General features: G+C 42.9%; 1 protein-coding gene across 1 annotated transcript in view; it reads right to left on the bottom strand.

Moving 5' to 3' along the window:
- Positions 1 to 27,998, bottom strand: part of TMEM132C (transmembrane protein 132C) — a 438,903-nt gene that overhangs the window by 275,003 nt on the left and 135,902 nt on the right. Inside the window, exon 2 of the mRNA XM_034934833.4 lies at positions 15,718 to 16,606. Coding sequence (XP_034790724.2) covers positions 15,718 to 16,606 — 889 coding nt within the window. The remainder of the gene's footprint in view (positions 1 to 15,717; positions 16,607 to 27,998) is intronic.

Raw genomic sequence — 27,998 nt, 5'->3', positions numbered from 1 at the left:
CTGATTGATTGAGCTTAAGTTCTATTTTTTCTTTAATACATGCATTTACAAGAAATGGTTCCAGTTAAGTTCTCATTATGTTTGCAAATCAAGCAAGGTTAAGGTCACGTAAGAGGCCTAACTGGTTTTGTCTGCTCAGGGATTATTCAGGCCTGGTCTGCATTTAATTTTCTAGAACAACGGTTTCACCCTCCCATCCGTCATTTGTGCTATGGTATCCAATGCCATAGGGGCATCAGTAGAACTTGCTTGCCCTATGTCTGGAAGCTTGGCAAGAACCACGGTGTCATACGAAGCGAAGTGGGGTGAAAAATCAATTACATCAAAATAAGGTAGGCTGGTGGGTGGTTAAATGCCCACTGCAGGCTTACTAGGAATGTTGTGGGTCAAAGTCTCTTGAACTCTCTGGAGACTATGTAGCTCGCTGGGTTCCTGAGAAGGAGGCCGAGCTGCCCCCAGCACCCTGCAGCCACCAGCCCAGTGAGGTAAAAATGGTGCCTTCCCCCATCCACCGTGATGTGCAGCCATGCCTGGTCCTCCTCTCCCCAATGTGCATCTCAGGATGGCATAATTGTGTCTGTCCGCTACACCCTTTAGCTCTCCCATCTGAGATACGGAGCAGTGGTCCAACATTCTTAAGAGCCAGTCCCATGCCTGGGCACCCTGTTTTGGGATGTAGTCATTAGGAACTAATGAAATGCATCATAATGAAGGTGTGACACTCCTTCTGCCAGTGCGTTATCCAAGGTAAGCCCCATCTTTGAATACCCCTCTCTGATGTTATCAAAGCCCTGTTCTTCTTGTTTTCTAACAGAAGGGATATTAAGATGTACTTATTACAAAGTATAGGCTAACTAGATTAGCACCTTGCTCCTTGGTGAACATGAAAATTGGCCTTGATTCCCATGGCTGGTCAACACATGACCTGCAGCCAACATCTGGGAGGAGCATTTCAAAGAGACAGAGCTCCTTGCATTGTCAGGAAAGGCTGCCAGGTTCCCAGCAGACAGCTCTTAGCAGCCCATGTTCCCGGGCACATTCGTGATCCACAGAGATGCACGGTGGCTTTTCAGCCTGATAAGCAATTGGTTATAACCTATGGCTGTGGTCATCTACCTAGCCACACGGCAATCAACCATTTATTCATCTCAGGATTTCTCCATCGCTGCACGCTGACTGGCATTTAGGATTAGAATATTCTTTGTGGGGTTAGTGGGGAGGCTGTCTTGCATATTGTAGGATATCTTGCACTATCTCTAATCTCTGTTTACTAGATGCCAGTAGCACCTCCCTCGCCAATTTTGACAACCAAAAATGTCTCCAGACATTGCAGATATCTCCGGGAAAGTGAGTTTAGGTAAAACTCTTCCCCTGTTGAAAAACCTGTCTTACCTCAATGAAAGCAATGGCATCCCTCCTCCCAAAGAAGGTAGATGCTGCTACAGAGATGGGAGTTCATCAATTAGAATGCTTTCAGCTGTAATCCACAGCACTCAGTCAAGCATAGTTGCAATAGACTCTCTGTGTAATGTCCAGAAAAATACATGTAATAAAAATAATAATGCATTGAAAATGGAGTTAATATTAAGTGCTTAATATGTGCAAATATGTTAAAATTATCTTACTGAAGTCTCACAATAACCCTGAGCTGGTGTTACTGTTATCATCTCTATGTAGAAACTGAAGCACAGAAAGGTTGGGGAACCCGTCCTGGTGGCACAGCTAGAAAACTGTAGGTGCAGGATTTGGACTCAGTTGTCCATCTCTGAATTTACAGCCATCCTCTATGCCATAGGTGTGGGCATCTACAGCTACTTCCTGCACGTGACATGAACCCTTCTCCTTCCAGCACCTGCACCCCGATTTTCTCTTTTTCAAACCACTCTGTCTACACTTACAGACAGCATGTTTTTGGTGGGATTAATCTACCACTTCCAGTTCTAAGGGTAGCCTGGCAAATAGGTATGTTGACAGTTGCTGGCCACAATAAATGGGTGACAGTTGGGTGTATGACTCATACCAAGCTGAGACAACTCAATCTGAGGACATTTATTGCACCTATTATAAAAAAGAGGCCTACTTTAAACTCTGAGCAGGGTCGAAGCTGGGAACCCTTGGGGTGACCACGTAGAGAACCAGCAGGAGAAGGAGAACAATGTGGGCGAATGGAGTTGCACAAATAAGTGAGGGAGACGGAGTCCCAGGAACATCATTCATGCCCTGATGCATTTGTACCTGAAACTCCCAAAAGTTTTAGTTATAGGGAAAAAAAATTCCTTTTTAAGTTTAAGTCAGTTAGAGTAGCAACCAAAATAAGCTTGACAAATGCATTCCTCTTCTCTCAGGCCTTCGCTTTCCTCATCTGTAGAACGGGTTGTTGAGAGGATTGCATGGCGTATCAGGAATGCATGACCTGCCAAACCCCACACAAATAGGATTGTCTGGAAGCCCAATAGGATAGCCCAAGCAGCAGCCCCAGGAGGAGCCAGCACTCTGGCTCTTGGGACTGACAGGTCCCATCCTGGCAGCACTGGGTAAGCACAGCTGAAAAGGCTGTGCACTCCTTTATTTTGTTCTAGCAAATTCTGCTTTTAAAGGCCCCTCTGGAAAATTCAACAGAAAGAAGCCTTCATCAAGAAAGCATGTCCGCAGTGCTTGCAATATCAGAGCAAAATGACAATGGGCACTGGTATTTTCGAGGAACGTCAGAGATGGCCTCTGTCTCCTGCACATTGTACTGAGGAGTGCTTTCATCTGAGTGAGAGCCACAAGCTGGGGGTGAGGATGCTGGGCTTCTCCAGCCGAGTGCCTTCACGGGAAGGTGATGGAGGAAGAAAGTCCTGGTGGATACGCGTTCACCTGACATAGCTGGATGGAGTATTGAGAGCTTGGATCCCACCCTGGAGGAAAGTGGGGAAGGGGAGTCTGGAGGATCCAGCCCTGGAGGAAGTGTCCTAGGCTGAGCCTGAGACCCACAGCCTGCCTCTTCCCTCCCTCTCAATCCCATCTACACTGCGTCCTCCTCCTGTGTTCCTGGATGTCCCCACTTCCAGGCCACCACCTTCCTTAAATACACACATACACACACACACACACACACACACACACATATACATATATACACATATATACACGTATATATAATATACACACATATATACACACACATATATATACACACACATATATACATATATACACATATATACACATATATACACGTATATATATACACACATATATACACATATATACACACACACATATCTATACATATATACACATATATACACGTATATATACACATATATACACATATATATACACACATATATATACATATATACACATATATACACATATATACACGTATATATACACACATATACACACACACATATACATATATACACATATACACATATATACACATATATACACACATATATATACACACACATATATATACACATATATACACACATATATATATACACACACACATATATACATATATACACATATATACATGTATATATATACACACACATATATACACACATATATACACACACATATACATATATACACATATATACACACGTATATATAATATACACACATATATACACACACATATATATACACACACATATATACACATATATACACATATATACACATATATACATGTATATATAATATACACACATATATACACACACATATATACATATATACACACATATATACACGTATATATATACACACATATATACACATATATATACACACACATATATACATATATACACATATATACACATATATACACGTATATATATATACACACATATATATACACACACACATATATACATATATACACATATATACACATATATACACGTATATATATACACACACATATATACACACATATATATATATACACACACACACACACACACACACACACACACCCCTTTGGAAGTAGAAACTAAAAGGACTAATAAATACAAAAAAACACACCCCACTTCTCTAGGAGCACAGGAAATGGGAGCTGATACAGCAAGGCGGTTCCAGGAAAGACTTTCAACAAGCACGATGCAATCAAAATGCTTTTGAAATAGGGATGCCTGTTTTTTCCCTTTCTATCCAAGATTTTAATTCAGTTAATGACTTTCGGAGTTTCAAGACATAAATGGTGCAGGTTTGCAATATTCAGGAACCCTGGAGCAACGACACGACCACAAACAAGTGCCAGCAGACGGGACTCTAAAGATGCCTTAGTACCCAGAATACTGGAGTACCCAGCATGTTTCTGAAATCATCACTCACCACCTTATCCTGCCTCTCCTCCACACAAATTTTTAGATAGAAAGGGACTGTATGTCACAGGTCCACTAATTGATGTGTTAAATCTTTCACAACAGACAAAGCTGTGATTTGGAGAACTCGAAAACGAAGACGACACTTAAATGGGCTAAAGAATGTGGAAGAAAGAAGGCAGAATTCGGGTCAGAAAGCCTCTGGTTCCTTTCTGTTTTCACAGAGCTGGAGTCAATTTTATGTTTAAATGTTTCCCACAACAGTAAAATCACTCTCCAATGTTTCACGGGAGCTGGGCTGCCTGGCAACCCAGATGTGTTATGGGGAGCTGCGGAGGGGGACAGGGGATGGAGCAGGAAACATTATTTCTTTACTTCTTCCCAAGCAGAAAGAAAATTGTTCCTTTTCTCTGTTCCAGAAGAATACATTTAAAATGACAAGCTGAAGAAAATGAAAACAAACCCTTCCTTTGGAGACATTCAACAGGGGAAATGAATTTCAGACAGACTGTGGGAAAATGAGTTTCCAGAGTTCTCTGAATTAGCTCCAAATCTGCAGTCAATGCAAACTTGGTCGTGTTTTAGGGTCTCTTCTGCTAATGAGGAGTCTGGGAACAGTCAGCTTGCTCCTGAGGAATCCACTCGATCCTGCAGATTTATTATGCCCAGTAGGAAAGAAAGAGCCAACGATCACGCAGGGCAAGCCAGGTATCTGGACAATGCCTTCGAGGGTTTCTCATATCCTCAGATATCAAATAGGTAAGAAAAAACTTCGCTCCCTGAAATGAAGCTATAACGGCATGCATGCAGACTGTGCTCAGTAATTAGAAGAGTGGATTTAAGAGTGAGGTCTAGACTCCTCCGGCGGAGAGGAGTTTATTCTCCACGTGGCGAAGGTCCAGATTCCCATTTGTAACTTTGCTTTTCCACCACAGGGAACACGGCCTGGTGTTGCCAAGGGGCATGTGGCAATTGAAAAGAACCAGGGAAAGACTGAGTGGCAGGCTCTGAAGCACGTCAGGCAGTCTGTATTCTCGGTCATGCGTCAATGCTGCCTTTCACCCACCCCCAAATTCACATCAAAAGGGGAACTTCGGAATGCAACCTGATTTGGAAACAGGTCCTTTGCAGATGGAATTAGTTAAGGATCTCCAAATGAGAGCCTTCTGGATGAGGGTGGGTCTGAAATTCTAAGACAGATGTCCTAGTAAGAGAAAGGACAGGGATATTGAGACACAGGAGAAACACAGAGGGAAAATTCACATGAAGACAGGGGCAGGCGTTGGAGAGACGTGGCCACAAGCCAAGGACCATCGAGGACAGCCGGCGAAGGCAAGAAAGGGCCTTTTCTAGAGCCTTCGGAGGGAGCACGGCCTTGCTGGCACCCTCATCTCAGGCTTCTGGCCTCTAGAAACGTGAGAGAACAAAGTTCTGTTGTTTCAAGCCACCAAGTTTGGGACAATTTGTTATGGCAGCCGCAGGAAGCTAATGCATCCTTCTGCTTTGAGGCATGATTTAAACCGAGAGACACAGTCAAGTCCCCCAGACTGTGCAGTGGTGGTCGAGAAGCGATTCTGCTGTCAGCTTCCATTTCTAATTTCTCTTTAGAGCCAGTAACTCCGGTTGCTATGTTCTTGGGTTCTGGCACGTCTGACATCAAGGAGACTTGTCATGTGGCTGCTCCCTTTAACAGGGCACACGTGTGAGTGCCATTCACTGTGGCCCCTCCCAGATGAGCGCCAAGGGGCAGGGGATGGGGTGTACCAAAGGCTGGCCGCGGTGTGCAGGTGGGGAGTTTGCCTCAGAACTGTGTCTGCATCATGGATATAGTGTCTTCATTGGATTATGTGTTGATCTGGGTGGCCTGAGGGCCTGGCTAATGGAGATTATGGTGGGGGATGCTGAGGCTCTTTCAAGTATCCTCTTACCACTACCTCTCCCTCTCCCCTGGGAGCTTCCCTCACCTATATCCCTGGCCAGCCATGTAGGCGCAGAAGTTTGCTACCTTCAACCCACATATCTGATTGAAGTTGACTGGCCCTTTTTTTGGCCATTCTCACTAATCAAAAATGTTGAGGGGGTTTCTAAATGTGATACAGTACAAAGCATAATAATAAATTAGAAAGAGTGGTCTGGTCCTAAGAACCTTGTCAAGTAATGGGCAAAGCAAAACATGTGGCCACCTAATGGAAAAACCATCTGTAGGATAAATTTTTGAAAATTGGCTCAATGTTTAACGTGTAGTTAGTTTAGAGGCAATAAAGAAAAGTCAAGGTCAATAGCCTTTTCTATGACACACATCATCTCTTGGGATATCACTTTGTCAAGTATACAATTCAGTATTTAGTATATTCACGAAGTTGTGCAACCATCACCACTACTTAATTTCAGCATGTTTTTATCACCCCAAAAAGAAACCCCAAACCCATTGGCAATCACTCCCCACATGCCACCTTCCGTTGTCCTGGCAACAACTAATCTACTTTCTGTCTCTATGGATTTGCCTATTTTAGGCATTGCATATAAATGGATTCATGTATTACGTGACCTTTTGTGCCTGGCTTTTTTTTTTTCCACTTAGCATCATGTTTCTAAGGTTCATCCATATTGTAGTATGTATCAGTGGTTTACTCCTTTTATGGCTGAATAATATATCATTGCATGTAAATATCACATTTTGCTGATTTGTTCATGAGGTGATCTGTGCATACAGTGGTATATTATTCAGCCATCAAAAGGAAAGCTGATGTGAACATTTATGTATTTTGTAATCATGTATATTTCGTGCATAAGTAGGAGACTCACATCTGAGCAGCCATGATTGGCGTTTGTCTATTAGAACAGGCATGTTCCATGAATCCCACCCCTCACCCTCCCATGGGAATCTGTGACTCTGCCCTTTGCCCTGAGCTGGTTAGAAACTCAGGATTAGTCTGCAATGGATTAGCCTCCCAAAGTCTTTTTTTTTTTTTTTTTTTTTTTTTGAGACAGAGTCTCACTCTGTCGCCCAGGCTGGAGCGCAGTGGCACGATCTCGGCTCACTGCAAGCTCCGCCTCCTGGGTTCATGCCATTCTCCTGCCTCAGCACCCCAGAGTAGCTGGGACTACAGGCACCTGCCACCACTCCCAGCTAATTTTTTTTTTTTTTTTTTTAAGTAGAGATGGGGTTTCACCATGTTAGCCAGGATGGTCTCGATCTCCTGACCTCATGATCCGCCCGCCTTAGCCTCCCAAAATCCTGGGATTACAGCTGTGAGCCACCATGCCTGGCCCCAAAGTCCTTTTAAAGGAGGTGAAACCCACTTTTTTTTTTTTTTAAGAGACAGGGTCTCGCTATGTTGCCCAGGCTGGACTTGAACTCTTGGGTTCACACAATCCTCCCACCTTAGCCTCCAGAGTAGCTGGGACTATAGGCAAAAGCCAGTCTTTCAACTCTACCTGAATTTCCTTGACATACAGTGAGATTCTAGAAATGAATCCACCTATAAACCTCATCCTGTTTGGAAAAATAATACTTCTCTCGGTATTCTTGCATATATCTTGCACATTTCTTCAAAGGCTTTCTTCCCTGTGTCCACCCTTCATCCTGTTTGTTTATTGGAACATGGTGAGAGCATACGCAGCTGTTAGGGACATGCAGCATGGTGTTGGCTTGGTTGGGGGAGATTTAGTGACTGATAAAATGACTGGGCCTCATCCACCAGTCAAAGCGGGACAGAACTAATGAACCAGGAGGTCCCCATACCCCACAGCTAGGAAAGAACATCACCTTCTGTGCCGAAGCTGAGAAGCAGCTCCTTGCTCTCTTATTTTCTGAGTGCACCCCTACAAAGCAAGGGCTATTAAAGACTGCACGCTTGGCATCTAGTCTCTCTTTCGTTCTGTCTTTATTCGTGAGAGAGGACTACCTCCTTATTTCACAGTGATTTACTTCAAAAACAAATCTCTTAGGATTTATGTCCTGAAGGCTCCATTATCAGTCCTGACACACAAAACCTACCCGGCAAAGGACAAAGAAGCCATGTAATTGCTGTTCTATTTTCAGTTATGTTTGAGGGACCATCACAAGGCCCACATCCCACAGACCACCCAGATATCTCTATTCTCTGCAAGTCAAGGGTGTAGGCTCATGGTTGTCAACCAGGGTGATTTTGTCCCCCAAAGAAGACTTAGCAATGTCTGGAGACATTTTGGTTGTCAGACCTGGAGCAGAGGTGGAGGTGCTACTGGACTTTTTCTACTGAGTAGAGTCCAGGGATGCTGCTCAATATTTTACAATGCACCAGACAGCCCAACACAAAAGAATTAGCTGGCCCCAAATGCTGATGATATTGAGGTTGAGAAGCCAGTCCCTATGCTAAGCATCTCTCTTCACTGCGTTGAGACATGGGGATGTGTCTATTTACTACACATAAATTCACGTTAGCAGCAGAGTATAATCTCCCAGTCAGGAGTGATGCTTTATGACTCTCTTAGCATCCCTAATGCAGGGTTTGGAATCGGTTACAAGTAGAGAACAAATCTCTTCCACGTCTATGAATCACACTGTTCAATTAAGTGGGCTTATTTTAAGTTGGAGAGGATGAATGATCACCGCCTCTGCTCTTTAGGTATCAATTGCATTGCTTACTGACAAGGCCAAAGATTCACACCCCCTACCCGCAAGTTCTTCACTTTAATAACCTGCAGGGTCAAGACTGACCTACCTACTTACAACCTGCAACTTGAGTCAAACTAACACTGATTTTGGCAGCAGAGTGATTCTGTGAGCTCAGTCTAAGCTAGGCTTTGCGGAGGCAGTCAGTGGAAGTCATCCCATCCTCAGCATCCCCAGGGGTTCAGGAGCACAGAGGTACACTGAGGTGGCAGTGGGAATTTTCAGAACTGATGACCTCCATTGTCAATATATTTTGAACATCCTTGGAAAAGTAAATAATGCCTATGCTTTCTCTGAGGAATCCTGATCTTTATTTCAAGAAGACTCAGTTAATTATGAAAGAAAACATCCATGAAAAGGAATGTTTAGGAAATAGGTTTGATATTAGGCATTTGGTTCCGCATTTATTCAATAAATGTTTAGTGGGGCTTTATTTTTTGCCAAGTCATACAACAAGGGCTGGGGATATAGCAGTGAACACAGAGATGGAAAAAGGGCTTACCCTCATGAGCCAACCCACTTATATTTGTAAAACCTATCTGCATATGTGTTTTTCATTTATGTTGGTCATTATTTTATTTTTTATTTTTTAAAATCGGCTTCCAAAATAATGTTATAGCTACAAGAAACAAAGCTTCCATCTTCCACACGTTGACTTTTGGGTCTCATGAACTAATTTGATTATAAAGCGAGGGTTGCCTTTGAATTCACTTTGTGAAGTTGCAATCAAAATCCAGTCTGCTTCTTTTTGCTCATGGAAGAGTGTCCTTTGTGAAAATGATCTTGCCAAGAAGGTTCATGCCAAGTTTCCATGTATGTTATTAGTCCCATAAACATTTCCAAGAAGTCCAGGCCCTCTCAGTGAAACCATTGTGCAAAGACCCACTGGAGAAAGTCTTTGGGTTTCTCAGTGAGGAGAGATCATTCAAGGTCTCCCTGCATGTCCTCCATGAATCTCCCAATAGAAAAGATCCAGCAATGGACCTCGACGAGCCAACATTCTGTGACCTGGGTGGATTTCTCCTGTGATCTAACCGGCAGCCATAGGTGGAGGCAGCTGGAGAGATGTGGATGATATATACACCACATGTTCTTTATTCACTCATTGGCTGATGGGCATTTAGGTCGATTCCATATCTCTGCAATTAGCTATGCATACACAGAGGCATACAGAGTGCTAGAGACTCGGAAGGGGAGAGGGTGAGAGGCGGTTCATGGATGAAAAGTTACCTATTGGGTACAATGTACGCCAGTTGGGTGACAGGTGCACTAAAATCCCAGACTTCACCACCGTGTACTTCATCCCTATAACCAGAAACCACTTGTACCTCTAAAGCTACTGCAATGAAAAAATACAGTGTTGGTTCCCAAACTTCAGCGAGACTCATACCAACTTCACTATTATTCCCACATCTGCGCCCATCCTCTTATATTATTTGCTTCTTGAATATTTTTTCCTTAAAACGATGATTTTAAGTATTAAAGTACATTTTAATTACATTAAAATTATAATACACTACCTAGAAAGGGAAAACCTGCCTCTTCCACAGGCTTTCCATCACAGGAATGGCAGCTCTGTCCTTCATCCCCAACATCCTGATGCTGTGTCTCCTTCACACAAGTGTGCCCACAAATCTCATCAGTCCTAGCTTTAAATTTAATCCAGAATCTGCACACTCACTTACACCTCTGCTGCTGCTATCCTGATCCAAGTCCCTGTCTTCTCTCACCTAGATTACTGCAATACATAAAAATAAGTTATATCGTGACATTCCTTCTTCAAAACCTTCCGGTAATCCCCATCTCACCTGGAACAAAAGTCTTTACAATGGCTCACAAAGTTCAAGGTGATGTGAATCCCAGCTCCCCTCTGAGCTCGCCTCCCCCTACCTCTCCTATCTTCCATTCTGTTTCAGCCACATTTGTCTCCTTACTGTTCCTGTAACAAACCAAGCAAGCATCCCCAGGACCTTTGCACGTGTTTCCCTGCCAAGACCATGCTTGATTCAAATGCCACTTTTTCAACAAAGCCTGCCTTGACTGTCACCTTAAATTGTATTATCAGCACTTTCCATTCTTCCTCCCTTGTCCATTTTTTCCTAAGCTACTTATTACTATCCATTGTATTTACTTGGTAATTATATTATTTCATTTTTTGAGACAGAGTGTCACTCTTGTCACCCAGGCTGGACTTCACTGGCATGATCTTGGCTCACTGCAACCTCCACCTCCCACGTTCAAGCCATTCTCCTGCCTCAGCCTCCCAAGTAGCTGGGATTACCAGTGCCCACCATCATGCCCAGCTAATTTTTTTTTTTATTTTTAGTAGAGACAGGGTTTCACCACATTGGCCAGGCTGGTCTTGAACTCCTGACCTCAGGCGATCTGCCCACCTCGGCCTCCCAAAGTGCTGGGATTACAGGTGTGAGCTACCACACCCAACCCAATTTTGATTATTTTTATCTCCCATAACTAGGAAATCAGCTTCATGCAGGCAGGGAGTTTTGCCTGTTTCATTCAGTGCTGTAGAACAATGCCTGGCAAATGGGCAGGGGTCAATACATATTAATTGAGTCGATGTTTACCAAGTGAATGAAAAGAAATATTGTATCCACAGTGAAAATGGAAAAACCACTGTTTTGTTTGTTTTGTGTTTGGGCTATCAAAAGAAAATAACTATAAACAATGAAAGCAGAACAAAGTTTTAAAATTCCAGCTAGAAAAGAAGAAGGCTTGGAAACAGTGACCTTTCTTTTTGCCAAAAAAAAAAAAAAAAAAAAAAGATTAGTAGGTGCTGTCAGGATGTTAGAGGTATGCTAGCAGAGAACAAGACTTTTCACTGTAGCGTTAGAAGAACTGAATGACAACTGAACACAAAGCCTGTGTACACTGTGCAATTCCATGGTGCTTAGTGTCTAGCATTGTACATCTCTTGTACACAGCTGTGAGCCAACACCCAGAAGTCCAGAGCCTTCCCACTCATCCTAGAGAGTTTGCTGTTCATAAGGCTCATTTTATGCAGGATGGAATTCCAGGGACTCTGTCTTTACCAGCTGGCTTGAGGCTAAGCTCTCTGAGGGCCTCTCGGATGTTATCTAGCTTAAGGCAGACGGTGCCCAAATACCTATCGGTTTCTTGACAAATACCAGATTCAGAAAGAAGGGCGTGCAGTCTTGGAGGCTGTACTATGCCCTTCGGTTGTGTCACTTCTTGGCACACATGCACATTTTGATTATTTTTATCTTGCCTACTAGAACATAAGCTTCACTGGGGCAGGAAGTGTTGCCTGTTTCATTCACTGCTGTAGAACAATGCCTGGCAAATGGTCATGGTTGGATACTTGCACATTGCATTGATGATACAGAAACACACAACATATCTAGGGGCCTGCGAAGATGGCATCTCTGCACAGGAAGGAAGTTCTCTGTATTCCTTAACAAAAATAAAATAAAAAAATACGGGAGAAGCAGACCGAGCTCATCTTTTCCTAACGGACACTAAAAAGACTCTGGCAGGTGTTCAAGGAACTAATTTTCCAACTGAACTTCCTTGCCTTTGAAAATGTCTTCAGTCACACAGATAAGCTGGAAAGAGATAAGGTACCCTAAAACCTACATTCTGACCCAAACATCCTCTGTAGTTCGGTTAATAATGTTATGCCAATGCCAGTTTCCTGGCCTCAATATTGTACTATGGTTATATGAGGTGGTACCACCAGTGGAAGCTGGAGGAGGGGTCTACAAGCAATCACTGTACTATTTTTGCAACTTCTTACAAATCTGTAATTATTTAAAAACATAAAACCTTAATTTTTTTAAAGAAGCGCCTTCAGTCATGTTGGAGAAGCAGGAGAATTGGACAGAGGGGGAGAGAAAGAGGGGGATTAAGGGAAGGAGAGAAACAGAGAGACTCCACATAGAGCAAAATTCCATTTGACACACTGTTGCCTGCCAATCATTTTGGCAACTCAAATTAAGCCGAGACTCTGAAATGTGTACGCCGTCCATAACGTCCCCTTTTTAATTAGTGAAATTCCATCTTCAGAATGAGAATGAACCTCAAAGACGGGTCTTCAGATGGTTTGTTTGTTCCCTATTCACTGAATTCTGACACGCCTGAGACACAAGGACTTGCGTTTGCACACGTGTTTGGGGAACGTTTGCTGCTCAGACTTTCTCATGAGCAATTGCTTTTAGCCCTTAGGAAATTTGCTTCGAATTTAAAATCTGAAGTAAGGAAATATAACACGTGCCATATCTTGGTGAACAGGGAGTGAGGTGGATCTTCTCTCCCCAGGACTTTGATCTGTGATGGCAAAGATCAGAAGGGAGGGAATACAGCTGCTGCACTTCACGGCACTAAGCAGTGCCTTTAATGTGACTAAGTCTTACACCCCAGAACCACGCCATTAGTAACCTCTGTGCTACAAATACTCCTGTCATTATACAAAGACACTGCTTTTTAAACAAAATCATAGTACAATGGGAATAATAGAATTTTGAGAATAAACTTGGTAGTTGTTCTACACAACACACAATGTCTGTTTACTGCGAAGATACAATTCAATGCTTATTGAAGGTTTGATGGGTGTTTAAAAACAGCCCTGTTAGTAATATTCAATATTGACAGAGAAGTTTCAGTGCACCAGACACTGTTATGAGCACCCTGCAAATAAATATTAGCCCACTGAATCCTCACAACCCCATCGAAGCAGGTACTATAATTACATCTGCTTTAGAGAGGAGGAAACTGAGGCACACAGAGGTTAGTTAACTTGCCTACCAACACACAGGCTGTAAGTAGGAGAGATAGGATCAGAATCGAGGTCAGCTGGTTGGAAGACCTTTCTTCACCACCACCATGCCTATCTTTGTGATGAAAATTTCAGAAAACAGATCCTCCTCTCTGAAGAGCCCCATCTAAGCATCCCTTCCAGGTACAGCTGTAAGGTTGTGGACCTTAGACCTAGGGACCCAGGTGGCTTGGCTCATGCTCACCCTGGTAGACGCTAGAGACTACATTTTCTGAAGAGGGACATTAACAAAGTGCAAGGGGGAAGATGATCACTCTAAAATTTTACAACTACTTAGCACGCCATGCTGGAGACGTTCTGTCTCCAGCTTCCAAAGCCAGGGATAGATGCATTTATTTCATGATTGATCTGAAACTCAGGGGGCAAGAGGACTTACCAAAAATTAAACTCAGAGCTCCCAGATCAGTATCTTTTCAAATCCAAGCCATGGGGAAACAAACCCAGTATTCAGACCCTTTTTCTGAATATTGACTCTCCCGGCTCCTCAGTGACAAGGTCATGATACTTTCAATAAGCCGCCGATACGCTGACAGCGAGACCTGTCCCTCCCCACCATGATGTCAGCATGTCCCTCACTGACCACCAAGGTTCACAATGCAAATGCAATGAGAATCCCTTGTACAGTAAATCTCATAAAAAGATGTAGGAGTTCATGATGTCGCTGAAAGGGGTGTCATAACAGTACTCCAAGCGTATCCAGAAAACATTAGCAAATGAAGATCTGCAAAATTAGTCCACTTAAAAATTGAAAGGAAAAACTATAAAGATCATGACAAGATGCATACTTCAGAAGACAATTATTTGAATCTGAAGGATTAAGATGAGAAACTAATGGAAACCTCTGAACCTTTTTGTAAATGAAAAAACAAAAAACTTTAAAAATAAGCATCCTTATAGTTATATTACAAAAGTTAAACAGAAATGAAATATGGTATGATAGGCTATCATTCTAGCTTGCAAATATTTTTCCAAGCAACTCATTCAAAATGTGATTAGGGCTGAATTCTAACAAGAGCCAAAGCATAGCTGCAATTACAACCTAACTCCTTCTTAACTATAACAAGAAAAAAACATTTTTATCCCATTTATTTTTTAAACAAATTTAAAACAAATACTTCTTTCATTATTATGACATTCTAGTCCACATTGTAAGACGATTTGCTTTAAATGAATTTTAGCCCCGTATTAATTATTGTCAGAAAACATGTGCTCCTGTATCAAATTCTAGAATCATTACACAGAGTGACCGAGCAGCCCTGTCACAGCTTGGATGCTGCTCTCTGTTGAACCCGCAATGGTGACAGTAGGTGGATTACGCTGCTGCTTTGTTTATTTGTATTATAAGATGGAATACCTTTGCCGAAGAGTTTTATGCCCGGCTTGTTTGCTTAATTATTGCTAAGCTGTACTCATGCACTAAGGCCTCCCAGACACTAACTGGCAACCTTTAACACCACCTAATTAAAAAAAAGGGTACTATGCTTGGCTCTTTTCACATATATACCCAAAGTGAGATCTCATCTCTCCCCTGCCTTTTCTTGGGCTTCTTGAACACAGACTTTCAATCAAGCAACTCAAATGGTATCTCATCAAAGGATTCACAGCAGAAGAAAAATCACATCCCTCTCCAAGTGTGAGGATAACTGAAGGTCTAGAGAGGCGGATTACTCTCATCTTGCTCCTTTTGGAAATAACTTCTGCCTGCCCTTTGCCTCTTCTTCCCTCCATAACCCACGGTGTAAGGAGGGCTGTTGAGAGCATGTGGGCAGGTGCATAATTTGCCTTCCCCTGTTAATGCCAAACGGTCCCTGAAGGTAGTGAAAATCGATGCTTCCTGAATATCTATCTGCCACGCATGGAACCCAGTCTCACACCAGGCATGCCAAAGATGATCAGGGGCAAGCATGGGCACCTACCTCAAGATGAAGAGGTCCACAGAGGAATTGCTCGAGATGGTGACATAGGCCGTGACCACCTCTCCCTGCTTGACTGGCCTGGAAGGCAGCCAGATGACCACGTTACCATCCAAACGCAGCTCGCTGAGCTGGGCGCTGTCCTGGGCCCGGTAAAGGCCGACGGTGCCGATCCTCTGCAGGTGGGACGTGGTTTCCTCCAGCCCATCCTTTCCTGGACGGATGGCGTTGCCCTTCCTGAAGTCACCCCCGGCACAGTCCCCTCGCTCGTTTCCCGGGTGCACTGTGTAGTAGAGCTCCACAGGGGTCCCCTCCGGCTGGTCCACGGACTTCTTCCTCCCGGCAACCACCGTCGGGGCACTGAACCAGCTGGACAGGAGCTCCAGCTCGGCCACGCACAGCCCCAGGTCCCCCTTCAGCTGGCAGCTGCCCCGCACCTCTCTGGTCTCTCGGAAAGCAAAGACCCTCAGGCACGGCAGCTTCTCCCCGGCGCTGCGGTCATCCCAGTCTCTGCCCACGATGTGGAAAAGAACCTGCACTTTGGGCCGGCTCAGGTAGACTTTGTCCCGCAGGATGTGGGCTTTTAGTTTCCAATCAAAACTAAACTTATTGGTTGGACCTAAAAAGTTTGAAGTCAACATCAAGTCCAGAGGCACAACCTTCTCCACAGAAAAGGGTCCACAGCTGGCATTGAGCACTGGGGGCTGCCTGGTTTTGTAGGTAAAGAAGGACTCCACCCTCGCCTGCAGGCTGGAGTTCCGCAGCAGGTCCTGGTTGGCTTCCTTGAGGAAGAAGGAGGTCTCTGCTCTGAGGATGTGGTAGCTCACAGGTAGGTAAGGGGGCAGTGAGGAGAATCTCTGTATGTTGTCTGTGACCCCGTGACCCTCTATCACTAAAAAGGGAAAAAGAAAGAAAAGAAAAAGACAAAGACAGGATTATTAATGGGCTGCTCATTAGCTGTTAGGTCTGTAAGCCATTTAGAAATGAGGGATAGAAATTCTGAAGTCCACTTGGCTAGAATTTTTATATTCTTTCTGGAATAAGTCATTAAACGATTCTACATGGTCCACGAATTATGCATATAGTTATATTAGGTTGAAACATATGAAAATGAGAATTCTGTAGAGTAAGATTCATTGAATGGTGGCAGTTTCATGGAGTTCAACTTAACAGAATGATGGTAAATTACCTATAGGAGTAAAGTGGGTATTTTATTAATAATTTGCATGAGTTTAAAATGTACTTAATGGCACTGGTACATGAATAGCAAAACAGGCCAATGAATGAAGTCCATATATAAACTCAAGAACATATGGAAGTTTAGTCAGTGATAAAGGTAGCATCTCAAATCCTGAGGTAAACATAGACTGTTTTTTTTCTTCTTTATAATATATTTTTTTAATAGAGATGGGGTCTCACTATTTTGCCCAGTCCGGTCTTGAACTCCTGGGGTCAAGCAGTCTTCCAACCCCAGCCTCCTAAAGTGTTGGGATTACAGGCACAAGCCACCACACCTACTGCAAATGTTGACTTTTAAATCACTGGTGCTAGGACAACTGTACAGCCATTAAGAAAAAAGTAGATCCACACTCCACACCACACATAAGACCAAACTTCAAATGGATCAGCAATATAAATCAAAGAAGTTACATCTTTCAAGCACTAAAGAAAACTGGATGAATTCCTCTATAACCTGGGTTTAGGAAGAGCTTCACAATTATGACTCAAAATCTAAATGCAATTTAAAAAATAATAAATTTGCCTGTATAATTAAAAAATTTGCATTACAAAAATACCATAAATAAAGTCAAAAGGAAAATAACAGGCTGGGAGTAAATATTTGCAACACATATATTACATTAAAAGGGCTAATGGCCCTAATATACAGATCTTGAAATTTGAGGAAAAAGATTTTTAAAAATTGAGAGAGAAGTGAGTAAAGGATATGAACAGATATTCACAAAAATATATTAAAATTATTTATATATATATATATTTACAACTATTGAGCCTCACTCACAATTAGAGAAATACAGATGAAAACTACAAATACCACCTCTTACCTATAAGACTGACAAAAATTACCAAGTATAACACACAATGTTGGGAAGTCGACAGGCAATAGACAGTCTTAGTATATTGCTGCTGAGAATGAAAAGCGGTACGACCTTTCTGGAAGGGAACTTGGCATTACATTTGCACTTTTCTTTGACTCTTTCATCTTACTTCTAGGAATCTACTCTGAAGATACACCTCTGGCAATCAGAAAACACATACACACAAGATCATTTATTGCAGCATTGGTTTTTTTTTTTGTTTTTTTTTTTTGAGACAGAGTCTCGCTCTGTCGCCCAGGCTGGAGTGCAGTGGCGCGATCTCGGCTCACTGCAAGCTCCGCCTCCCGGGTTCACACCATTCTCCTGCCTCGGCCTCCCGAGTAGCTGGGACTACAGGCGCCCACCACCATGCCTGGCTAATTTTTTTGTATTTTTAGTAGAGATGGAGTTTCACCATGTTAGCCAGGAGGGTCTAGATCTCCTGACCTCATGATCCACCTGCCTCAGCCTCCCAAAGTGCTGGGATTACAGATGTGAGCCACCGCGCCTGGCCTCAACATTGGTTTTAAATGCAAAATATTTTGACACAACATTCATACCTCTATGCAGAAAAATGGTTGAATGAACTACAGTAAATCCACACAGTGGAGTATCATGAGCTGCAATAAGAAAAGGAAGAAGGTCTGTGTGAAGCAATATGGAGTGCTTTCAAAAATATACTGCTAAGTGAAAAAGCATGGTGCAGAAGGCTGAGTATACTAACTTCTGTGTAAGAAAGAAGCAGAGTGTATTAGTCTGTTTTCACACTCTTAATAAAGACATACCCCAGACTGGGTAATTTAAAAAAGAAAGAGGTTTAATGGACTTACAGTACCACATGGCTGGGAGGCCTCACAATCATGGTGGAAGGCAAAGGAAGAGCAAAGGAATGTCTTACATGGTGGCAGGCGAGCGAGCTTGTGCAGGAGAACTCCCATTTACAAAACCATCAGATCTTGTGAGACTTACTCACTACCCCGAGAACAATATAGGGGAAACTACCCCCATGATTCAATTATCTTCACCTGGTCCTGCCCTTGAAACATGTGGATTGTTACAACTCAAGGTGAGATTTGAGTGGGGACAGAACCAAACCATACCAGGGAGATAAGCAAATGTCTCATTCATGTAACACACATGAACTCACAAGAAAAGAAATCAGAGTCTACAAGGTTGGTTATTAACAGGGATTGGGTGAGAACCAGGCAGAAATAAAGGGGGCTGAAGATGGGGAGAAAAGATGGAGGGTGTTGCTTTTTTGTATAGTTCTGACCTTTGGAATCATGTTAATGTTTGACATATGATAATAACATCAACACGGGTGAGTAAAAACCCTGAATTGGTTACAAATGGAAAGAAATGAACTTAATTGTATTCATGAATATCAAAACCACACTGAAGGAGGGTAAGGGAGAACTAATCCAAGTAATTTTGGACACATATTTTGGCTATAAATCCTGAGGCTAAAGACAACAGAGAATCATAGACAAACATTGAATGATAGTGAGTAAATTTGTTTTGGACAAAAGTATGAATTAGCAATTCTGAAACTACTTTCTGTATATTTCTTACCAAGTAGATAAGAAACATATTGTGAACCCGGGAGCCTGGTTTCTCACCGTAAGGGAAGGGGTTACAAATATAGAAAGGGACATGGGCAAAATGAAACCTGCAGTGGGTTAGAATGGGATTGGTATATATAAACTCCAGTTTATAATATACATACACAGATAGAGAAATAGAGGTAGATTGTGTACACACATGTATGTGTGCGTGTGTATGTACATAGACGTTTTTCTTAACTCTGTCCTCAATGAGATCCCAAGAGCAATAATCACATCTAGTACCCAGATATTGGTTTCTAAATACCATTCTTCACTAAAAGAAACCAGGATTCCTTGGAAAAGTGTCTCATTCCTAGTACAAGAAGAACCTGGAACACCTATCTTATTGTGTCAGAAAGGAGGAAGAGCCCTTAGAATGATCAGAGTATGTCCAAAGGATGCAGGAACAGCAGCACTGAACACATTGAAGATAATTTGACCATCAAAATAAATAATGATGTTAAAAGATTGTAAGCCATTAAATGAAATAAGAATCTATGACTCGATGATACTGTCATAAAATCAGATCAAAGCGACAGTTTTTCCTCATGATATGATCCAAACTGATCATTGACAACATTCACAGTAGTGATTGATTCAGGCAAAGGTCATAAGTGGATGCTAAAACTATCTGGTGAGAGTTTCATGAGTAACAGGAGATTCACATCATCTTAAATTGTCTTCCAACAAGTTAGCCCCAAGTTGTTCACTGAATTACAAAGGACACACAGGTAGGTTTTGGTGGAGAAATCTGCCAGGCAGTGCTTTAACCAAGTGACCAAAATTGACATCACCAGGAATGCAACCAACAGAGAACTGTCCCCCAACATGCACACACAGAGAATAAGACAATATCGGTTCCCTAGTATTTCTGCTTAAATTTGCATAATTTGCATCTAATTATGAGGAAATGTCTAAGGTTCATTCTATGAAGTAATTGGCCTATACTCATCAAAAATGTTGAGGTCATGAATTAAGAAGAAAGTTGAAAGAACTGTTCCAGATTTGTGGATAAAAAGACGTCTAAAGATACACAAAACTGAAGGCAACACATGATTAGATATTTTATTTTCCTATAAAGAATATTTTTGAGACCATTGGCAAAATTTGCAATTAGCCTCTAAAGTGGCTAATAATTTTGTATCAATGTTAATTTCTTCATTTTGATAATTGTACTATACTTATATAAGAGAACATCTTTATTTTAAAAAATACATATTCAGGGCCAGGCACGGTGGCTCACGCCTGTAATCCCAGCACTTTGGGAGGCTGAGGTGGGTGGATCACGAGGTCAAGAGATCGAGACCATCCTGGCCAACATGGTGAAACCCCGTCTCTACTAAAAATACAAAAAAATCAGCTGGGTGTGGTGGCGTGCACCTGTAGTCCCAGCTACTTGGGAAGCTGAGGCAGGAGAATCACTTGAACCCTGGAGGTGGAGGTTGCAGTGAGCCGAGATCATGCCACTGCACTCTAGCCTGGAGACAGAGTGAGACTCTGTCTCAAAATACATACATACAAACATATACATATACATATATATGTGTGTGTATACATATATTCAGAACTAGTGATAAAGTGGCATTAGGTTTGCTTGTAATTTACTCTCAAACAGCTTGGGGTGGAGGGGAACTCAGGTGAAAGGAAACATGGTCAAATGTCACCATTTGAGGAACCTGAGTGAAGGGTATATGAAAATTCCTTTCACTATTCTTGTAACTCTTCTTTAAGACTCCAACTGTGTCAAAATAAAACTGTTCGTTGAAATAAATAAAATGTAAGCAAGACATCTTGGTCTTTTTTTAATTCCTCATTTCTTCCTTAGAGATTTTTCCTGTTTATATTTATTCATTTGTTGGAAAAAATAGTAATAAGATAAGCCATTTTTCCCATGTTACTCAAAAATAATGAGTCAATGCCCCACTATATTATTATTCCTAAATTCGTTAGATTCTTTGATAATCTTGATCCATTTGGGTGGAGAGTGTCTTTTAGTCATTGATCACCAAAGACACTATCTTGTCATCATCGTCTTCTTTCTTAGCCAGGGAGAAAGGGTTCATTATTAACTCTTCCAGGTAAAATGAGTTAGCAGAATGAATAAGCATGCCACCCTCTCTCCACTGGGTGGGAGCCCAGTTCCGAGGCTCAGGTCCCTCTGGCCCCCTACTGAGATCCAGCACACCGAGTGGTGATACTGATTGGGGTGTAAACTACATGCCTCTGGGCTCTGCATCTGTTGAGACCCGACATGGCAGACTGCTCACTCTGGGGCTCCACCCAGCCTGCAGGTGGGTTTTGCTTGGCCCACAGTGTTTTTTAAAAAAATCTTTATAAAGTGAAACTCAATTTTTTAAAACTGGGGAGTCTCTGGGTTTCCAGCTTGTCTTTGAAGATGGGAGGAACTGGAAACATTTGGGGATTCTCCCCCCATGGTGATGATGGGAGGAGGTGACTTACAGCCCCGGTGTTGCTGTCATCCTACACTCAGCCCGCTGTGCGCCATGGACCTGCCTGCTTGTCTGTCAGGTGCTTTTGAGTTTGAGATTCCTGATTTACAAGATTCAGCCGGCTAAGTTGCTGAATACTGGGGGCTCACAGGCTCAACTCCAAGGTAGGAAAGTGCAGCATGTCACCCCTCGCTTCCAGGGTTATTTGAACCATCCCTGACATCAACAGAAGGACCACAAGCAGCCTCCTTGCTATTTGAATATTTTCTTTGCTAAGATCCCCCATGAGCTTATGCTACATGAGGGCATGGCTAAGAACTTGCTACACACTCATGACCCAGACACTTCAATTGCCGCAATTGCTAACTTTGAAAACCCAAGAAAGCCCATCTCCTTGCTTCTGCTTTTTAAAACCCCCAGAAAACCCAAACAAGCCTGCATTCGTATATTGAGAGAGGAGATGGGAGTTGCTCTCTCTCCTTCTTTCCAGCCTTCCCTGCTGTCCCTTCCTCTCAGTGCAGCCTGTGCAACCCGCCAGCATATGGGGCAGCCTGGCTCTGCTGTCCTCTGGAAGGACCCTAATCCTTTTCCCAGCAGGGACACTGGCGAGCAGATCAAAGCTGCCTTTGGTGCTGCAGCCAAACGGACTTGGATTGTCAAGATGGCTTTTCAAAGAAATAACATTCTCTCCTGTTCTCAGCCCAGAGGCCTTGTTCTGGGGTCACCAGCAACAAGGGCACATTCGCCTCCCTCTCTTTAGGGATGGTTCGGCGCTTCCATTTTAACCCCCTAATTTCAGAATCAGCTTAAAACATGCACAAAAGGCCCTGCTGAGGTATGACATTCCAGAAAGAGCTCTGGCTCTCTGTCCTTAAACACGGACTATTTAGGCAACTTGTAATATTCTGTGAAAACCAAAAGCCACATCTGATGCTTTTATTTTGAGGTATTTATCCCAATCCAAAAAAATACTCTTAAATCTTGAAGTGTAGGGACTTAGAGACTCATCTGCTTGGAGAAGGTTGTGAGCCAAGGGCTCTGTGAAGGGGCGGGGCACAGGATTCCAGGCCCATCTGCAGCGGGAGCATTCGCCAACAGGAAGTATTTGTCAACAAGCTGTCTTGTCATTCATTCTTCATTCTTCCTAGACATAAAGATTCCTTTTCTCTCCTTTTCTTAACTGGAAAAAAGTCTAAAGGAAACCCGTTTGCTTTTAAGCAAATGCTGAGTTTATTTTCTATAAAATACAGATGGAGTGGGCTTGTGGTCTCGCCTCCTGTCTTAGGGTTCTTCCATTCTTTGAACAGGTCACTCTTTATCCTTCACATGAGGAAAAGTGAGAAGGGATGAAGTGAAGTGAAGCCTAGCTCATCCCTTCCTGTTGAGCCTCATTCTGAATTCTTCCAGCTCCTGAGAGATTTGACTTGAGTTAAGAAGAGACAGACCATAAAGAAAGGAGCAAGGCCTTGTATAGTGGCTAAGGGAGCTTCACTTTCCATAAAGAGGAGAGAGAGACAGAGACAGAGAGAAAGAGAGATTGAGACCTGTTGATCTAGATATGTAGCATAATAACAATAGAAGAGCAATTAAAAAATGGCACCCCATCTCCTGTATCTACATGCTTATCTACAACCTTTGCATAAGACTTTGCAGTTCTCCCATCAAGAGGTGGAGTCAGTTTCCCCACTCTTTGAATCTGGGCTGCCTTGTGATTTGCTTTGGCCAAGAAAATATGGAAGAAGTGACAGCGTGCCTCTTCTGGGCCCAGGTCTCAAGGGGCCTTGCACATTTCCACTCTGCCTCTTTTGGACACCTGACAGTAGGAAGAAGAACAAGCCTGGGCCAACCTGGAGAAGAGACCATGTGGAGGCGAGCGGTGCGATCCCAGCTGAGGCCATCCTGCATCAGGCAGCCCATGCCCAGCCCCAAACAAGTGAGCAAGTCCAGCCAAGATCAGAAGTCCTGAGACTCAGGAGGCCTTGAACATGCATGATCAAGCCTCTACATTTCAGGGTGTTTCATCATGAAACAATCCCTCACGGAGCAGCCAGCAGTCATCAAGAATTGACCGTATGATTAGTCCACTTTCATACTGCTATGAAGAAATACCCGAGACTGGGTAATTTATAAAAGAAAAAGAGGTTTAATGGATTCTCAGTTCCACATGGCTGGGGAGGCCTCACAATCATGGTGGAAGGTAAAGGAGAAGCAAAGGCACATCTTACATGGTGGCAGGCAAGAGAGTGTGTGCAGGGGAACTGCCCTTTATAAAACCATTAGATCTTGTGAGACTTATTCACTATCATGAGAACAGCACAAAAACCTGCCCTGATGATTCAATTACCTCCCACCAGTTTCCTCCCATGATATGTGGGGATTACGGGAGATACAATTCGAGATGAGATTTGGGTGGGGACATGGCCAAACCATATCACCATGTTCTAGGTGTGTTTTTAAATGCTTTCCATGTGGAATGTCAATTAGCTCTTCACAACAATCTTATGGGGTATCATGATGTTCACTTTTTATAGAAGGGGAAATTGAGGAATAGGGAAGATAAGTAATGTTGCCCAAGATCTCCTGGTTGTAAGTGATGTAGCTGAAACTCATGCCTGGCTGTCTGGTTCTAGATGTTCTGGTCCACTTGGCAACGGGGCTCACCTTGCTCTACTCCCTGCCTCCCAGGTGCATGAGGGTTCATTGAGATGATGCCTACAAAGTGTTTAGCAAGTGCCTGACTCGTAATAAGGGTGCAAGTAGGGTTATATCTTAATTATATCTTAGTACATCCTTGTTCCAGAGTTTTAAATTTATGATCGAAGTTTAAATACATCTTGCTCCTTCATATCTCCAGGGTCTCACACATGGCCACTCCTTCAGCCTAATTAATTTCCATTCGGTTCCCAGATCCACCTCCCCTCTTCTATTAATAGGAAGCCTCCCTGACTTCCACACTAGGTCCAGTGCCCCTCCCAAAACACCATGCACCTCTTTTTTATATCTTTTCACACAGCTGTAATTTTATATTTGTTTGTGTGCATGTTTGGTTAATGACCATCTTCCCTAACAGACTGGAAGCTCCATGGGAAAAAGGATAGTGTGTTTATCCAGCAGGGTACCCTTCTGTCTTGAATACCATGTGACTCAGTGACGACTCATTCAACACTTGAGGAATGCATGAAGTTTGACCAATAGCCCAAACATGAAGCAAGCCAGATGGGGGACGAAGCCACTTCACACAGCAGTAAGGTGTACAATGAGGGAAAATGTAGACACCATTTGCTGGAAGGCAGAACTTCTCACGTGTGGTAGGAAGAACTGGAGCCAATGTCCATGGACATTCTGACATCCAGTACCAGGGGATGGCAACTCTCTGCAGCCATTCAGTGTCAGTGCATCAGAGGTGTTAAGGAAACTTCACCTGCATGTAAGTACCTTCTTTGCCTCACATTTGCATACTTTTAGAGCATATGGTCACCCAGAAGTAAACTAACAATTGTTGCAGCAGACAAGAACAATCATTCCTTTCCCCAATAAAATAATGCACTAGCACCTGTCCATGGGGGCTGCTGAGAATTTATCAAGAACTTCTTGAGTACATACATGCCCAAGACTGCCTAGCGCAGCTCTCTGTACACAGAGCTTTCAACTGAGGGTGCTGTTTCCTAAGCTTCACACCTCCCTCAATCTCATGACATGAACCAGATAATGTATGCACTGTTAATCAGTCCAGGAGCTTACTAATAATTGATAACTTTATAAATTAAAATTGTAATAAAGAATGTACTAATATAAATGAATAGTTCTGTTTAAATAATCTTACTGTAAATAAAAAACCAAGATCACATCCCCTATTTGCTGCCTGTCTATAGCTCTGAGCCATAGTTTGCCATTTCTTTGTTAAGCAGGGAGATTATCAAGTGTTGGTTGCTGAAGATACAGTGGCTGCAAAATGAGATTTTCTCTTAGATAGACTCAGAATAATTCAAATAATTAAGCAGGAAATTCCCACTTTCTCATATGGTTGAACAGGCGATTTTGCACCATGTCCAGGAATCTCCAACAGCCAACCACAGAGATGCCCACATGAAAGACTCCTCGACGAACCTGTGCAGGGTCCATCTGCACCCTCACAGGCTGCAGCACCGTGTACGCTCCCTAAACTTACCTCTCATCTTGGGAAGCCCAGAGGTAGCAGATTAAGGAATCAGAGGTGGTTGCCAGCCTTTGCTGTGTTTTCTCCCGGAAACGTTATCTCCTGACTGCAAGGAAACAATTCCAGGGCTGCCATGGCATTGCAAGTTCTGACAAATGTCTTTCCTCTTACTCCAGTTCATCTGCTTGCACCAACATCTCCCAGAAAGATAGGATAATTGAGTCATTTTTATTGACCTGAAACAATACCCCTGGAAAAGTCCAATGCTGGTTTCCTATGGCCACGGGAGACAGCCTGGGGAGCAGTTGACAGCTGCACCTGCCTATCTGGCCTCCATGTGGACAGCACGTTCATTGCTGTCTCCCTTCCTGTTTATCCATTTTCTTTATCTGTACCTGCCTGTCAGTGTTGGGGATACTGTGTCCTCCACCGGTTGTTCATCGGAGAACTCTACCACAAAGCTGCAGTCGGAAATTGAGTTTTTCAGATTCTGAGATAGTGGACACCGGAGATGGCCACGTCACTCAGTGCCCAGACAGGATAACACTGGGAGAACGAGCCTTTCCACTAACATGATGCACTGCTTTCATCGCAATGCTCACTTTCAGACGTGTGGACCAGGGATGGATTCTTTAGAGCTGATGTTCTCTGGGCTGGGACATAAAGGATGGTTAGGGCCTGAGGAGGTTGAATAGAATACGGCAAGGCCACGTCACTCAGTGCCCAGACAGGATAACACTGGGAGAATGAGCTTTCCCACTAACGTGATGCCCTGCCTTCATCGCAACGCTCACTTTCAGACATGTTGACCAGAGATAGATTCTTTACAGTTGATGTTTTCTAGGCTGGGACATAAAGGATGGGTAGGACCCGCGGAGACTGAATGGAATACAGCAAGAATTCTAGGATGAAGAACAACATAACCAAAAGACTGGGGAAGGAAAGCTCAGAATCCCAGCATGTGAGGAGTGGGAAGTCTATCCAGGCAGATGGGATGAAGCCAGGGGTTATTGTAAATGGGGTAGGCAGTGGATGCCCACAAATATACAAATATGCCCACAAATATAGTATTTTTACTAGGTCCTGCTTCCCTCTTGAATTGGATAAAAATAAAAATAACATACCCTGAAATAATCCACAGGCACAAGTGGAATTGTTTCAGGGTGTGCAAGGGGCTTTCAAGAACAGCATCTAAGTCAGGGTTAAGGGTGATTTTCTTGAGAAACACTTGGTGACGTCTGCAGACATTTTTTGGTTGTCACAACTGGGAGGGGGTTGTTTTTGACATCTAGTCGGCAGGAGCCAGGGATGGTTCTAAACATCTTACAATGCACAAGACAGTGCCCCCACCACAAATAATGATCCAGCCCACAATGTCAATAGCACTGAGGTTGACAAACCCTGATCTAACTTGATCCACATAGAAAGCCTGAGGTAGTTTGTCAGATATTACATACACAGGAAGAAACAGGGGAAGGACTTTAATCAAAGCCTTCTCCAGCCCAGAAAGAAGAAATGTATCACAGTGGTTAGGAGTTCGTGGAGTGACACAAAGTTCAACAATGAATCCTTGTCCCACAACTTCCTAGATGAGGACTTTTTTGTTTTGTTTTTGTCTTTTGGAAAATACCTTAAACTCTTGAGCCTCCGAATCCTCATGTCGATGATGGGAATCACATAAGACCGCCTCACTTAAAGCAATAAACTAAGCACTCAGCATGCTTAACAATTGGGAATTGTTGTTGCTGTTATCATAATCATTACCATTATTTCAAATATGTTCATCAGTTATAGTAACAAGCTTTTAAAACTACAGAAATGGTGGGGGTAAGGGTGATATCCATATGTGAAAAGAAAATTGGGTGATGTCTATGTGAGAAAGAAAAATCTGAAATTAAGGGAAGTGGGCTCTTTTCAGGACTTTGGAGGTGTCTCCTGCATCAGACATCTCTGGTTTACTCATATGATATCAGACACC

This window comes from Pan paniscus, chromosome 10, assembly GCF_029289425.2.
Source record: "Pan paniscus chromosome 10, NHGRI_mPanPan1-v2.0_pri, whole genome shotgun sequence".
Lineage (NCBI taxonomy): Eukaryota > Metazoa > Chordata > Mammalia > Primates > Hominidae > Pan > Pan paniscus.
The sequence above is the reverse complement of the archived record's forward strand: the minus strand, read 5'-3'. Positions and strand labels throughout refer to the sequence as shown.